The 15,931-nt window shown below is 32.5% G+C and overlaps 1 protein-coding gene across 6 annotated transcripts in view; it reads left to right on the top strand.

The window, feature by feature from the left end:
* The window catches only part of LOC106715522 (F-actin-monooxygenase Mical), a 92,266-nt gene that overhangs the window by 31,988 nt on the left and 44,347 nt on the right, over positions 1 to 15,931 (top strand). For 5 of the 6 annotated variants that reach the window (XM_045682257.1, XM_045682254.1, XM_045682252.1 and 2 more), the window contains exons 1-2: positions 3,196 to 3,298; positions 3,814 to 4,015. In XM_045682257.1, coding sequence (XP_045538213.1) covers positions 3,914 to 4,015 — 102 coding nt within the window. In that variant the 5' untranslated portion in view covers positions 3,196 to 3,298; positions 3,814 to 3,913. Of the gene's footprint in view, positions 1 to 3,195; positions 3,299 to 3,813; positions 4,016 to 15,931 lie in introns of those variants that run through there. The other variant, XM_045682253.1, reaches the window with a different exon arrangement.

The following is a 15,931-nucleotide window of genomic DNA, read 5'->3' as shown; positions in this document are numbered from 1 at the left end:
TTCTAGCATTTTCTTATGCTCGTATTGAAAAGAACACGTAATGAAATTTAACCAAGTATTCCATTCAGCGTAATATCAATTGGCACTACGCCTATCTGTGATGTAGTGTAGGTTCATTCCCTTAGTATACTGCGCAATTATTTTACTGTACTGAAACACAGTGACTTATGTCTTGTCTATGTATGATGAGCAATATAAATAGTCATCTCAAAGAATTGTAGTTGATGATTAACTTGTAGTTACATTGTTATTATGTGATTATAAAAATGTGGGGAGTTCCATTGATATATGTTGTTCTTACACATAGTTCTGTTACGTATACGAGTTTCCACTACCGAAAGACATGTCTTAAAACGTAATGTCATCCCTTTTATTCTCTGAGAAAATAGATATCGTATATCTTTCGTTGCGGATGTCCATGGGCGTCGATGATTACTTTGGTGTTCCCGCCGCTCGTTTGCTCTTATAAAAAAAAATAGAGAAACAATGTGTTGTGCATTTGTCAGTGAAAATTATGTCTTGTCGGTAAACTAAAATAAGCAATTAAACATCTATTATGAAGTCATTTATTGATAAGAATGACGATAAGACAGACCTCATCTATAATTTTTTCTGCAACTATGCAACGCGACAGGGGGAGCTAATGTGCTAAGTCACTGTTATTTGTACGTATCGGGTCAAATAAGTTAGTCTGACTATAGTTTAATTAAAGAAACGTATCGTAGTTGAAACGTAGTCGTGTCGTAGTTGCAGCGATCTATCTCTTCGCGCAAGGCGTAACGGCGTCGCATACCGTCCCCGGTCACGTAGCCCGTTACATTCGCTCGCCATACGGAACTGCTCCATTTATTATATTGTTATACTGTATATAAACTACTCTACACTTTAACGCAATGCATAATACAAAAGAATATTTCTTTGAATATTGTTTAAAAAATAATTAATTCCCTCTTGCTTCACTCTTTTTTAGATCTACCATTCTCTTAAAAGGTTGGTAACAACTGCGAAATTCGTAACTTTCTTGGTTGTTCTTAAATGAGTCAAAGAATAGACGAAACTCTTAATTAGTTTAATTTTTTTAGTATAAATTAATAAAACTTCTTTATAATAGTTTCGACTTAAAATATAAATCTATTAGAATATCAATTCGAAATTCAAACTAGAAGAACCTATTTAGGAATAGTCCAACATCATCCGCTCTTGAAACGACAATCAAATGATAAACCGCGCTCTAATTGCCAATTTGCAGTCTACCGTCTTTTCGTATCAGCCTCAATAGTAACTCAATATTAAAGCGATACCTAAATTATCATATCGTAGGCACGCTCTGAATCATACGATACCTTTGACTATAGAGAAACGGACTAGGCAAACAGCCAACTTTGTACTAAATAAGTTCTGACACTTTCCACGGTAAATTAAAATGACAATCTAATATGTGTGTGCATATGTTCCTCACGCATTTTAATTCAATAATTTGCTGACACATAACGAGCACACAAGCAAGCGCAAGTGTAACTTATTGTTCATTTTTACTTCACAGAGAAGAATGTCGAGAATGACAGATCCTATCAGTTAAAAGTCAAAGGCACTGAAGGCCGATTTCACCCATTAGCACAGTTTATCCTTAACAATAAGCAATAAATCCTGCATCAATTCTGGACCTTATTGCTAAGAAATAGGCGCTCCAGTTTTTAATCAAAGCCGGTATGAACAACTCCTGAGATTGGTCGCATAGAAAGTGTTCCAGCAAGGGTGACCATTGTTTATTCAACTTTAGAAACTTCTGTCAAAAAAAAAATCCTTCTAATTTAAAAACGTAGAAAAACGTGATTTTGTTTTCGTTTTATTTTAGAGCATTTTTATAGCTCAAAGAGAAATCACGGTTACGTTAAAAATTAATTCAAATGAGCTTGTGCCAAGTCTTTTTTTAATCAGATTGAACAGCAATTGCTGGGTTTTAATGGATTTCAGTTATCATTAAAATAATTGGTTTAGGCAAAGAATTGCACTATTAAAATTCTTAAGATCTTCAATGTTAAACATTACTACATTTTAAATAATTCAGCAGTGAATTTTATTTTGGTATTTTTTTTTTCGTGTAAGTTATTAATTCATAATGAAATTTAGCATAGATACAAACGATATAAAAATAAAAAAGCTTATATTTACAATTATGTTTATTTCCTAGAATGCTATAAACTTAAAATATCTAGAACTTTCCCGGTTTAGGTTAATTACATAGTTACCCTAGCGCAATAGCAGTGTCCATGCTATGTTGCCAGGCGGCTGTACCATTGTCAGCAGTCCCTGTACATAGTAAACTCGTGCCCACAAATTGACTGCAAGCAACAATGTGACGCAGTGGTTACTATAGACTTCCATTCAGATCCTGATTCGATTCCCGTCATGTATCAATGTGTTTTATCGATTTTCATACGTGTATTTAGAGACGATATCTAAAATTCTGGTCAGCGTTATTGTGCGAAATTGTAAACTGCTGTAAGTTTGGATAGGACTATACTTTTAACTACGTTTATTTTCTTAAATCGTGTTTATTCTGTGTTAAGATGATTTGTTCATATTAATAAACAGTAATTATAGTTAGCTTGTGTTATTGACATTGTTTATGTGGAATTACTTTAACAACAAGTTGTTTCGTTCGTTACACGAAACGGATATTAAAGTTGCAGTTTCCTCTTGCTTCAGGTTAAACCCTAATTCACATTTAAATACGTTGTTTACGTGATAGATAATTTTTTAATTACAGTAACAAATTTTGATCGGTTTCAGAACTTTATTTTTTAACATTACCACAGTTTGATAAAAAAAATCTATAGCTAAATTATAGAATATCAAAACATAAAAAATATTGCTTTTATTACAGAAGATTGTAAAAAAACTAGATTGTATTAATCTCTTTATTGTACGAATATAAATCTCATTTAAATACTAGAAATCAGTTCCGATCTCCTAAAACCAATCAAGTTACGATGGCACGGTTTAAGTAAATCAACCTGATAATAACCGAACAAACCGATTTAGCCAAAAAAAAGTTCATCGATAAAGTTTTATATATACTAGTAGAACGCATTGCGTAATGTTGCAATAGATAAAAAATATAACTAGATATCGATTAAGAAATTTTTATCGCTCGATTGTCCCTCACTAGCTGGCCAGTCTCGATCGCCGCGCCGTACGCGACGGACGTGCGTACTGCGCTTAAATAACTTAACATTCGCCCGCGTGATTTAATTAGCGTTCTATTTTTAAACGAGTTATTTGCTATTTTTATCTGGTAATTGTGTTTTAAATTATTTATGTTTTTTTTTATCTTGTGTGCGTGTATTCTGTGATATCAGTTTGCGGTCTTGTGATTTGAATGATAAAATAAATAAACTCCGTACATAGCCTCATTTGCTAAAGCCTTTTACGACACGCAGCTAGTGTCGTGTCTAATCTCATCGCGATCTCTTGTCAACAGTTTGTGTTGTTTTATCTTTTGAGCGAGCGACTTGTGACTTCACGGAAACTTGTGCACTGTTAAGTGAATTGTCACTGATTGCGTCTAGCGAAATAACATTTCACTTTTTATCGTTTTTAAGTATTATTATTCAATAAATTTATTATTATTAGAAATTCGGCGAATAAGTTTTTTTTCGTTGTCTGCCTGGGTAATATTCTCGACTAAATTTTTAAGACTTAAAGAATATAAAAGTAAAAACGAAAAAGCGAACCGACAACTTAGCTTTTATGTACGTAATTTCGATGTGTTGAAGAATTGTAAAGATTATATTGGACCTTTGTTTTCAGGTAATCATAAGATGAACAGTTGGTGTGTGGTGGGACAGTGAAGTGGTAGTGTAGTGCGTGAGGGTCTGGACGTCTGTCGCTGGTGATGAGGATGTGAGCAATGCCCTCGGACAGCGGAGCCGCGTGGGCGCCGCCCGCCGCGGGCGAGCGTCGGCTCAGCAATTCCTCTGATGGCAGTGCCGGCAGCGGATACTCCAAAACTGTAAGTGATAATGATAAGCTTACCATCATCATCATCTTCATCAATCTGTATCAGTATGTCATAGGCTTTCCCCAATGCCTTACACAGTAGCAGACAGAGTGCAAAGTCGAAAATAAAACTTAATGAAAAAGGGCTCTAGCAAGCTGGAAGTTACGAATTTCACTTGTTCGTAATATTGTTATATTCAGATTATAGGGCGTCCAAACATATTAAATACTCTGAATTTTACGACCTATAAAATACTCTGACAATATTAGGAATATTCTTTAATTTTGATATTATTCAGTATTTAAAAATATACAAATATTAATGATATGGAATCGTACAAGTATCAAGATCGTTAGGATAAGCAATGTAAAGTACAATTGTTACAGATAACATGTTGACTTTGATAACTTAAACCTGTGAACATCGTGTTTAATACTTCGTATTTTATCTTATATATAATCTTATATATAAAATTTCCATGTCACAATGTTAGTTACCGTACTCCTCCGAAACGGCTTTACCTATTTTTACCAAATTTTATATTCATATTCAGTAGGTCTGAGAATCGGCTACTATCTATTTTTCATATCGCTATTAAGTTTTTATTAAATGCGCGCGGACGGAGTCGCGGGCGACAGCTAGTCACTTATAAATTGTATTACTAATTTTGTTGATAAATCAATGATTAATTTAATTTCAAGAATAAACAAAAAAAAGTAAAAAGCTATGTCAATTTGATCATTGATTTATTTATCGTATTTTTTATTACGATTTGATTACAAATACCTAATAATAAATAGTACGATTTGAAACCGTTAAATTGCCATACATTTTTGCTCTATATTTCTTATTGGTCAAGTTGGTTCTGTTTTGCATTCCGTGAGAATTAACCCATAGTTTAATTGCTATGTAGTAACACAGCCTTGGTTTTTATCGATTGTTCGAAATTGTTGCGAATCGACGTGAAATCAACGTCGTGTCGTATTTATTGACAATACAAGAAGCTATTAACGACACGTGATAGCAGTTTTATTATTGTTAGTTATGACATCGTTAACGATATTCATTCACGTCATTAGCATGTTTGAAATTAACCGTTTGTTTGTTTTTAAAAATATTCGTAAATATTACGAACTTATGAAAATATTGTAAAAAAAAAACATCCTTTGTTTACATTACTAAAGTTATACATACCTGAAGATTTTTCTCCAAAAAAAAACATACTTTATATATATATATATACAGTCAAAATCTGTTATAACGACATCGAAGGGACTACTCATATTGAGTCGTAAAAACCGATAGTTGTAACAACCGGTGACAGGTATTAATAGGAAAGATATGTAATAACATTCAGCCAGGACCATTGATTTTGGTCAATTTAACCGGTATGTTGTTCTAAACGATGTCGCTATAAACGGTTTTGACTGTATATATATATATATATTTTTTTTTTGATGAAAGAGAAGTCAACATGTTTTTGTAGATTTAAAAATACATAGTGTTTTATAGTTACAACATAAATATATTGTCAAATTTTCAACAGATCTCACACGTAGTTCCATTCGATTTATTTCCAATCCCCCTTTATATTTCTAATTTCGACGTTCAGTCGGAAACGGACTTCCTAACTTTAGGAAAGCATTAAAAACACCATGTATATAACCAAGTAAGTTCATTCGCAAGGATGTAACATATTAATAATAATTTGCATATCCTTTCTCACGTTACATTTACAAATCAAATCATACCTTATTTATAACAGTATAAAACATAAATTCCAGTAATCATTTTATACCAAGTAGTTCAGTTTGCAAATCTCTGAGGTCGACTGGTTTGTAACCTACGCGATGACAAACAACTTTTTTTATTTTATTTGTCGTATGTCAAGGCCTTTACCATTGTTGGTTATATTTAAATTAGAAATAAGCATTCTTGTTTTTTCATAGTCAACCATAAGTTGGTATTTTTAATGTGAATCTACTGATTTGATTAAATCTTTAAGATTAGTTGGGAATTTTAATTGAGAAGACATGTTTATCTTCTAAATATTTATTAAATGAAACTACTGATATTTTTGGTTCCATTCTAAAAAAGATATAATAACAAAGTCTTTAAAAATTAAAATAACAATTTGATCACCTATTAATTAAAAAAATACAGTCGAATTGATAACCTCCTTCTTTTTAAGTCGGCAAAAAATTACTCAATTATGCTGGGTTTATTTCAATATTAAACAAAATCATGTCTTGTATTAAACTGTAGTACGATTACTATACACAAATTATAATTGCATTAAATTGCGTCATTTAATGAATCTTTACGTCGCCATTTAATGATTGCGGTTACTTGCAACAATCATTAACTAGAGATCTAAAATAATTCTGACTACACTCTTTAAAGTTCAATGAATACAATTACACAACTTTATGTATATAAATACGTTGTATACATATACATGAATACTTGCACTTGAATCATATAATTTCTAGCATACTAACTCTCACCCGCGTCTCCGTCCGCGCGGAATTAGTAGCCTATGTTCTTTCAAACTATGTTCTACATCTATGCCAAATTTCATCATCCGTTGAGGCGTTAATCCATCCATACATCTAAACTTTGGTATTTATAATAATTTAAGTGATAATTTAGAGTAATAAATATAGATAATGAAAATATATGCGTAATGTTGCAACACGCAGTTGCATGAACGATCTTTGTTCGCATTGCAACTACGCATTGTTTTGTATGACTTATTGCAGTTCGACATTCCTTCATTATCAATTAGTTGTGATAAGTATACACTTATAACCTTCACTAGAATGTGGATACTAATATTATTTGTAATAAACTAAAGTAACTGGGATTACTATCAAATGGCGATGGCGTTAAAACATTTGTAAAAAAGGCGATAAAACTAGTATCAACTCTTTTTACCGTTGGTTTCTAAGACCAAAATTTCCTTTTAAAACGTTTTGTTATCTATGTTTTGTCAAAGATAATGACTGGGATGAAAATAGGGACATGGGACATAAATAGATTTAAGGTCTTAGAAACCAACGGTTATTTACTATTTTTTATGTTATATACAAGTTAATCTTAAGTAAAATCTATTTTGATAACGAGAAATAAGTATTATTGGTGTAAAATTGCAATATAATCAATCTATTTAATTGACTTACATTAAAACTGTCAAATTAATTTTAATGTAAAGTTTAAATTAACATTTTTGTCACAGTTCCAAAAATTATAGTTAAAGATTGAAATAATTAATTACTTGTATTTTCGTCTTGCACAATTGTATGTAGGAAGATAGAAGTGAAGTATACTTCCCCATACAAAGCCGCACCTGTCTGGCATTTGCGCCGTAACTTGACCTTCGGATTACACCGTCCATTATAAATGTCAGAGGTCAAGATATAAAAGTCATGGAATCTATTATCTTAAATCAGTATGATAGCTTTCCATTGTTTATTGTCCAATTTATTTGTTTAAACTATCTATTGATAAGTGACGTCATAGATTAATGCATCGCCTTTATTTGGTGTATTGCATACAATAAAAAAACAAAGGTCTTTTCTTTAATTAACCATTGTTGTACGTATTGTGATCTCTTTTACTCCTTTTGTCAAAGTAGAGACAACGATATGATAAATTGTCACTGCAGATGGAGACAGATATTGTATTATGATTTAAATTAAATAAAAAACATCGTAAGCTGACAAAAAAAATGTTAAAGTATGCAAAATAGTTACGCAGTGTATAAAAACCGGTAGTCAATAAAACGTGGGGACATTTTAAAAAGTTGTTCCCACTTCCCACCCCAGATGGTACGCGGTGAAAGGTCTCCGTCACTGGACAACCTTGGTTTTCATACATTATGTACGTTATATATTTACTTATGTTAATAAATAATCAATTTACCTTATTTGTTTTTCAATTACGTAGGTGGATTTAAAACTTTAATGATCTGATCAGATCTGAAGTTTCACAAATAATCCGCTATCAATAATTCTAGTTTAATTTTAATTTGGCGTCGTGAATTAACTCGCATCTCAACATTATAGATAGCGTTACCAGGCGTCCGGATAAAGCCGGACACAGGTAGTCTTATTAATTGAGTGTCCGGCCAAAATAATCGGTGTCCGAGTTGTCCGGCTTTTGTTAGGATTTTTACATTTCCCAAACGAAATTGTATTTACCTATTAATACTGAGACAAAATTCTAAATAATATAGGGTGTCCTTTCTACCCAAATGTCCGGCCACTGGCTGGTCTCTCCGGCTAGTAGGTTTGGCGACCTGGCAACCTTAATTATAGATGTATCTGCTAGGTTATTTTATACGATCCGTCATCAAACCACTATCTTCTTTAGCGTTTCTTTAAGTTACTCAAAAGCGGATTCTAAGTAGTTATATTGTGAACCGACTCTAATGTCTTTGAGCTACGTAAATGTCGGATTTCCGTTTTTTTGTGCCATAATGAGGGAAAAGAAAGTGTATTGCGGTGTTACTGAGTTACGTAACGACAAAGTGAGACATTATGTACCTGAGGGGCTTGATTGACAGCAGCGTTGGTCAATGCTGTTTTATCTAAATTTAAAAAATATATGTAAAATGGTTGTGCAAGATTAATATCTGCAAATTGTATACGTTTGCACTTATCAAATGAAATAATTTAATGCTTATCAGTGGATCATCATCATCATCATCAGCTCACTATACGTCCCCACCGAGGGGCTCGGAGCCTACCCCAAGCTAGGGGTGACTAGGCTATAGTCAACCACGCTGGCCAAGTGCGGGTTGGTCGACTTCACACATATCATTGAATTTCTTCTCAGATATGTGCAGGTTGCATCACGATGTTTTCCTTCACCGTAAGAACGTCGGATAAATGTACATATGTAAATCGATAATCGAAAAAAACACATTGGTACATGGCGGGATTTGAACCCAGGACCTGCAGATTGCAAGTCAAGTGCTTAAACCCTGAGCCACCGACGCTCCATCTATCATCTATCAGTGGATATGAACACTCAATATGACAATGTAAGTGTATAGTCAAACAAGAAAACCTGGCTCGTTGAAGAAAATATATGTAAAACCTAATTAATCAAAGACAATAGCATAGAAAAAAACATGACATGACAGATACAAAAAAGGACGTTGTGATTTTTGGACATTGTCTGGGGGGCGCTAGTGAACTATAAAAATTTATTTTGACTTCACCGAGTCAGATCATTGATGAGCTGAAGTCTTCGATAGCATTTGATGTTAAAAGTATATTAAAAACAAAGAACTTTTTTTTGTGATGAAAATGCTTACTATGACACGAAGAAAAAAAAGAGATATATATGTATGAAATAGGTTGCGCACTCCGAGGCCGGTGTTGCCGCAACACATATCCTTGCCTCGCAACTGTTGCCCGTGGAAACGCACACAACTCCGTACTCTATCCGTTAAGTAGAAATGGGATCTTAAGATTAAATTCCAAGTACGAAAGAGACCGAATCAAATCCAGGAAGTACAATGACAGTCGCTCTTGACCTCGCAGTTAATCCAATCTAATTTGCATTCAATCAAATATAGAAAGCTCTTATTGCGTGCGTATAAAGATTATATTCAGTGCAACTAAATCAATTTGAATAAACTATGCCTTTGTAAATTAAACCTTATTTTTATATGTATAAGGGTGATCATTTTAAATGAGGTTAAATCTGTCACCGTTACAATAGGGTAGATCGAGAGTAAATTGATAGGGTATTTATCAAACTAGTCGCATGACACAGTTACAATGGTCATGAACTTCATATGTGCCCATATGACATGCTTTAGTTATTTATAATCCGAATCCAGATTTGCAAGTCTTATATTCTTATATTATGTTACATTTAAATTATTAATGTAGACATTATAATAAATGTCTAATTAGGTTGACCGTAACATATAAAAATTACAATTTGTGAACAACAAACTGTGGGCAAAATTTTCTTTAAGCTTTGTTTTTATTTTTAATTGCAAAAGAAGCTATTAAGATAAGTAAATGTGACCTATTTAATTCTTCATATAGTCTGCCTTTCCTCGCGGACTATTTGGGCCGCAATGAATAAAACATGAGATTAACTGGAGCGTTCCACTTACATTGTTGCTTTGCTTCGCGCGTATCAACAACGCTATACGAAAGGAGTAATGGAGATAGAACAACACGATAAGCTACGTTTCTAAAAAACGTACTTACATATTCAGGAGGTGACTATTGGAAGGTGTTCTTATCCGTCAATTTGTTAAAATAAATTCCTAAAATATTAATTTACAAACTCGCTACAAGTCATGATTGCAATGTACTTTAGTATTTACGGATTTCGATACCCAATAAAAAAAAAGCTTAAACCTGTTTTAATTTTATAATGCCTTTATTTAACTCGTTAATAAGTTCATTAACTCTAAATTCAAGGGTGGAATCGAGCTGTAAACCTTGGTATTAGCTTAACATATACCGACATAAGTACATCGTAATGTAAGGTTTCACGGGAAGGTTTTTTTAGAAGCCAATTGTAGTACTGCTTGTATGACTTCTTCTATGTTGTTTCCTGATACTAATCTGTTTCCTTTTGTTATATGAAAGGTTTAATTATATTAAAAAAACAGTCGATTTTAGCTTAGTTCGGCGTTTTAATATTTGATTTATATTTGTACATTAAATCAGCTAAATTCGCTTCCTTAGCGAATTTATTACAGTAAATTATCATTATTAAAATAAAATCAATTGACTTGGCATTGCATTGGATTCAGCTACTATTTTGAATACGAAGGTATTATTCATATTGCATTATAGTTATACTTGCCCGTCGAAAACCACGACCTAGATTTGTAAAACATTTTCCATGTCTCAAAGATTCATGTTCACAATATGTACGTAACATTCGTAATTTTTGTGATATAATTTAATATTATTACATTGACCGAGTGGTTTACGTGTAACTTGTTTCTACGTGATTTTGTTGTTATCCTTAGGTCACGTACTATTACAAAATCTGTAACTCTTATCGCGACTGAATAAAGTTCAAATTGTATCAAAAACATCGAAAAAATTACATGTACAAAAATTTAGTTCACGCTGTCACAATATTATTTCTCAATCAAAGAAATGTAAGAAGTGATTTGTATAAATTGTTCGTCCAATTTAGACATTCTGTTTTATCGTGAAATAGTAATTGCCAAAAAAACTGGTTGGGTTAGAATTTAATTATAAGAACTACACTAATTAAAAACACGAGAATCGATTCGTTAAATTCCTCGCTACTGAGATTTATACAGAACTAATTTTGTTAATAGGTTTGTATGTGATTTAAAATAAAAAAAAACTTTTAGAATTTAACAATGTTTTACTTGATAAGGTCTAAGTAAAAAAGGTAAGGTTATGAAATGCATAAATTCTACACGACAATCGCCAAGACAAAGGTAACACGAATATGACAATCGCCTTCATATCATCGTCAATTAAGTCAATATCAGTACAAGATTGGTGTACTTTAAGCCCGATAGGGGGCGCTGTACAAATTTTTATACAAATTTTGTCGAAAACGATACGTTGGAGATTGTCACAAATATTTGTATTATGCTCACAGATACGTTTAAATATTTTTAATCTATGTAAGTTCTTTGGAAGTATAATTAAACTTTAATTATTTATAATCTATACTGTATTCTTCATATGTTTGTATGAATAGCGTAGTGTATAAAACGTGAGCATCAATCAAACTAATTTATCATGACTACCGAGTAATCGATATTTGTATTTAAATCGATATTTGCATACATCGATTACGTGCAATTAAAACAGTCTATCTCGATTCTAATTATACATGTCGTTATTTTATCGGAAGACGATTAAAATTTATGTTTCTGTTGATCGCAAAACTGCTATCACTGACAATAACAGTAGTTGTTTTATAGTAATTGTTTGTTATTAGTAAAGATACAGTTAATATTTATATCTTTAAAGAGATATTTTAAAATAAGTCGAGTATATTTTCCCGCGACTTCATCAGCGCAGATAAAAAATATAGCCCAAGTTACTCCCGCACATAGCTACTTGCTCCAATAAAAGCAATGTTAAAATTGATTGAGCCGTTTCTGAGGTTATTTGGAACATTAGGATTTGCTGACACACGGACAGAAATGTTTTCTGAGACCAGAAATCTCCGTTTAAAAAACATATCGTTATCACTGCTTTGTTAAAGATGTTAAAGGTGACAGTGATGATACATTATAGGAATGGTCTGTCCTCGGCGGTATTTCCAAACCGCTACGACTTAGGGTCCTTCAAGAAGCGAGCGTATCACCTTCTCAAAGGCCGGCAACGCATCTGCGATTCCTCTGGTATTGCAGATGTCCATGGGCGTCGATGAACACCTTGGTGTTCCCGCTGCTCGTTTGCCCCCTTCTCTTATAAAAAAAAAATAGAGGTTTTGGTCTCAGAAACCCACGGTTACTTGCACAAAGTAAATTTAAATTATTACTTTTATTTTATTTGGTATTCTATGAGATTTTCAAACTTTACATTATCCTACTAAAAATCAGTGTTAACTTTTTTTTTTTCGTTTTTGTAACTTGTGACATATCGCATTACTGGATATGGAGTTCGAGGTCGGCGTTTGTTAAAAATGGCGATAATTAACTGAGTCACCGACACCATCTTAACGTCGAGTTGATAAATAACTGAATTATCTCCATCTTGAAGTTAGAGAAAATGCTTTATTAATGATAAACTCTATCTGTCTATGCTCATCTGTATTTTGCATATTATTCTATTTGATAAAGTTGCGTTTTCATTTCTTAAAGAAAATTTTCTTCAATTTGTTTTGAATCTAACACAATTATCTATCGCTAAAAGATTATCTTTTAAGTAGACTGTTTTTTTTAATTTTATCTAGATACAATATTTAATAACCTTGGTTTATATGAAGTACATAGATGTCTCATTCGAGTGGGAATAGCTTGAATCACAACTGACTCATTAACACCTCGTATGTGTTTGTGTACAATGCCACCTGTCGGCGAGTAATTGCACTTTAATTGCTACATACATTGTACTTAATTGTCACAATATCTATGCTTATTACTATTATTGTCACTTTATTTAACCGTATGTCTTCTGGAATGCGTTTTCTTACTCTTAATGTTTGCTGTAACTAAGTTTTATTATTTTTAATATTATAAAAAACAGTTTTAAAATATATTAGGACGTGTAAATTATTGGAAACAGGCGCAACTAATAAGGGTTTATATTTTTTTGTATTGACTTGCCTTTTGGTGCTACAAAAGCTACTGCCTTCCGCAACGATCCCAGCCAACGATTGGTCATGTACCATTGAAGATTACTCTTTAACTTATATTCGTCAGACAACAGGATAAGTTAAAGCTTCTCGAATCTCGAAAAAAAAATCGAAAATATCTATTTGATGTATGAAGTTTCGAAAGACCAATACAAGAATATAGAGGTGGTAAAAATGAAAATACCACTGAAGTATATATGAAGCTAGCGACAAAAGCTTAGTTTTGTTCTACTTATAATATTTTTACTCAGTTTTATAGTGTTTTTTTAGAAGCAATTTTGAATTATCTTTTAAATTAGCTATTTATCTGTAATTATTTAGTTTATGTTATGTTTTATTTTAAGATATACCTCCCAAGTAGGGTTGGCGACAGGCATACGGCCGGCCGTAAAAAATAAGCCAAAACTTTAAGGTTTATAAAACCTTGTGTGCCGACCCTACGTGAGTGGGAAAAGGCCAGGGAGATGATGATGAATACTCAATATTTTTAAGTCTATTATTATTATTGTTTTCTTTCCTTTCTTTTTAGTTACTGTAGTTGTGAACAACGATGTTGGGTACATAATTACATTGTATCTGTTATATTTATATATATCTATATATATAAAAGAAAGTTGTGTTAGTTACACCATTTATAACTCAAGAACGGCTGAATCGATTTGATTGAAAATTGGTGGGCAGGTAGCTTAGAAGCTTAGAACCAGGAATAGGACATAGGATAATTTTTACCCCGTTTTCTTTTTTTTTTATTCTGCGCGGACGGAGTCGCGGGAAAAAGCTAGTGATAGATATACCTATTATGTATTCGTTAGTTGTTCCAAATAAGTAAAAAAAAAAAAATATTTGTAAATAAGTGGTCAAGTGATGCTTTAATAATAAAAAAAGGTTTGTTTCCCAGTTTTATTAATTTGTTATATGAAAATCATATCTCTTATACAAGATGTACTTATAACAAAAAATTAAATAGTTTTTTAAATGTTTGTCTGTCTAGACTGAAACACAGCTTTGTAGGAGGGTTGTTAGTCAAACTCGCCCCCACTCCGTAAATTCGCCCTCACCCTCATTAAACGGCACGGCAATGTTTGCTTCAGCATTCAGTTGCAAAGCATTAGGAATGTTTGATTGCGAGGGAACTCTCACAACTGAATCCAGCTATTGATCCACTTGATTGGATTGATCCAGTTTCGTTCAATTTAAAAATTAGGCAAAATCAATAATCATAAGTAAATCCTAGTGAAGTATGAATCATTTTGCAGTACTGAGTCGATGAAACATTCATTCATTTGGAATCCTTCCTAAATAGAAGTTATAGTGTGAAATAAAAAAAATTGTTTGTGTTGTAATAACTTCGTCTTGGCTCGTGTCACGCTTGTCTGAACTTTTGACCCGTTGATCTTGCATCTGTTATTAGCTATCAATTACTTTGTTGCATGAAATTAATGACATAAAGTATTGGCGACACGAGTTCATGTGCCAAGGACTGAATAATAACTCATATTTTGCAATACAAATTAATAAAAGCGCCATCTATCGACATCAATGTTTAATTAGTTTTCATGTAACCTTACCGTTTTTTTTATTCTGGATGTATACTTCGTTTTTACGTAATTTTAACTCTTTTGATTAATTTGATTTATGATGTTTATGATTAAGTAGCATTTGAAGGAAAATAGGTGAAGGTTTTTAGTTGCCACTTGATTTACAAACTTTGTGTGTTGAAATTTTCCGGTATTTTTGTGTTGAAAAAAAAAATATTTAAGATCTTCTGATTTCCGATTCAAGCTACCAGTGTCATGACATGTTGTAATCTAATATATAAAATTCTCGTGGCACAGTTTTCGTTGCCGTACTCCTCCGAAACGGCTTGACCGATTCTCATGAAATTTTGTGAGCATATTCAGTAGGTCTGAGAATCGGCAACATCTATTTTTCATTTTTTTTTAACTGCGCGCGGACGGAGTCGCGGGCGACAGCTAGTACTTTATAAAATTTTCTTATGTAGTAAAATTGTTTGCATTATACAGTATGGTGTGTTACTTTTGTATGATGTTTTTATACAAAATATTTTTCATTTATTATATTAATTTCCATTTCTCTTATTTATATATTAATTTTACTAATATTATAAATGTAAATGTTTAGATGGATGTTTCTTTGAAGGTATATTCGGAATGGCTCAACGGATCTTGATGAAATTTGGCACAGACGTAGAACATAGTTTGGAAGAACACATAAGCTACTTATTAAGTTTTTTTTTACTTCCGCGCGGACAGAGTCGCGGGTGTCAACTAGTATAATAATACTTTTGATTTAACCTTTCTTTGTTATACCATTCATTTATTACCTAGTACGTGTAATGAGTGACAATTAAACATGTAGAGGTCGCCACTAGCGGAAGGCGGCAATTGCCTCCATTGCACTCAATTGTGCAAGAAGATCAGCTGATGTCGTTTTCTTTCTTCATTTACAACATGTACATACCAGCCAGTATTTGTTATTTTTATAAATACGAAAACTGATTTTTTGTGGCCAATAAACTAAACAACTTTTAGAAATAGTTGTTAAATCTCAAAGTTTCTTACTTATTATCTT

Source organism: Papilio machaon, chromosome 18 (genome assembly GCF_912999745.1).
Source record: "Papilio machaon chromosome 18, ilPapMach1.1, whole genome shotgun sequence".
In the NCBI taxonomy this organism is placed as follows: Eukaryota; Metazoa; Arthropoda; class Insecta; order Lepidoptera; family Papilionidae; genus Papilio; species Papilio machaon.
The sequence above is the reverse complement of the archived record's forward strand: the minus strand, read 5'-3'. Positions and strand labels throughout refer to the sequence as shown.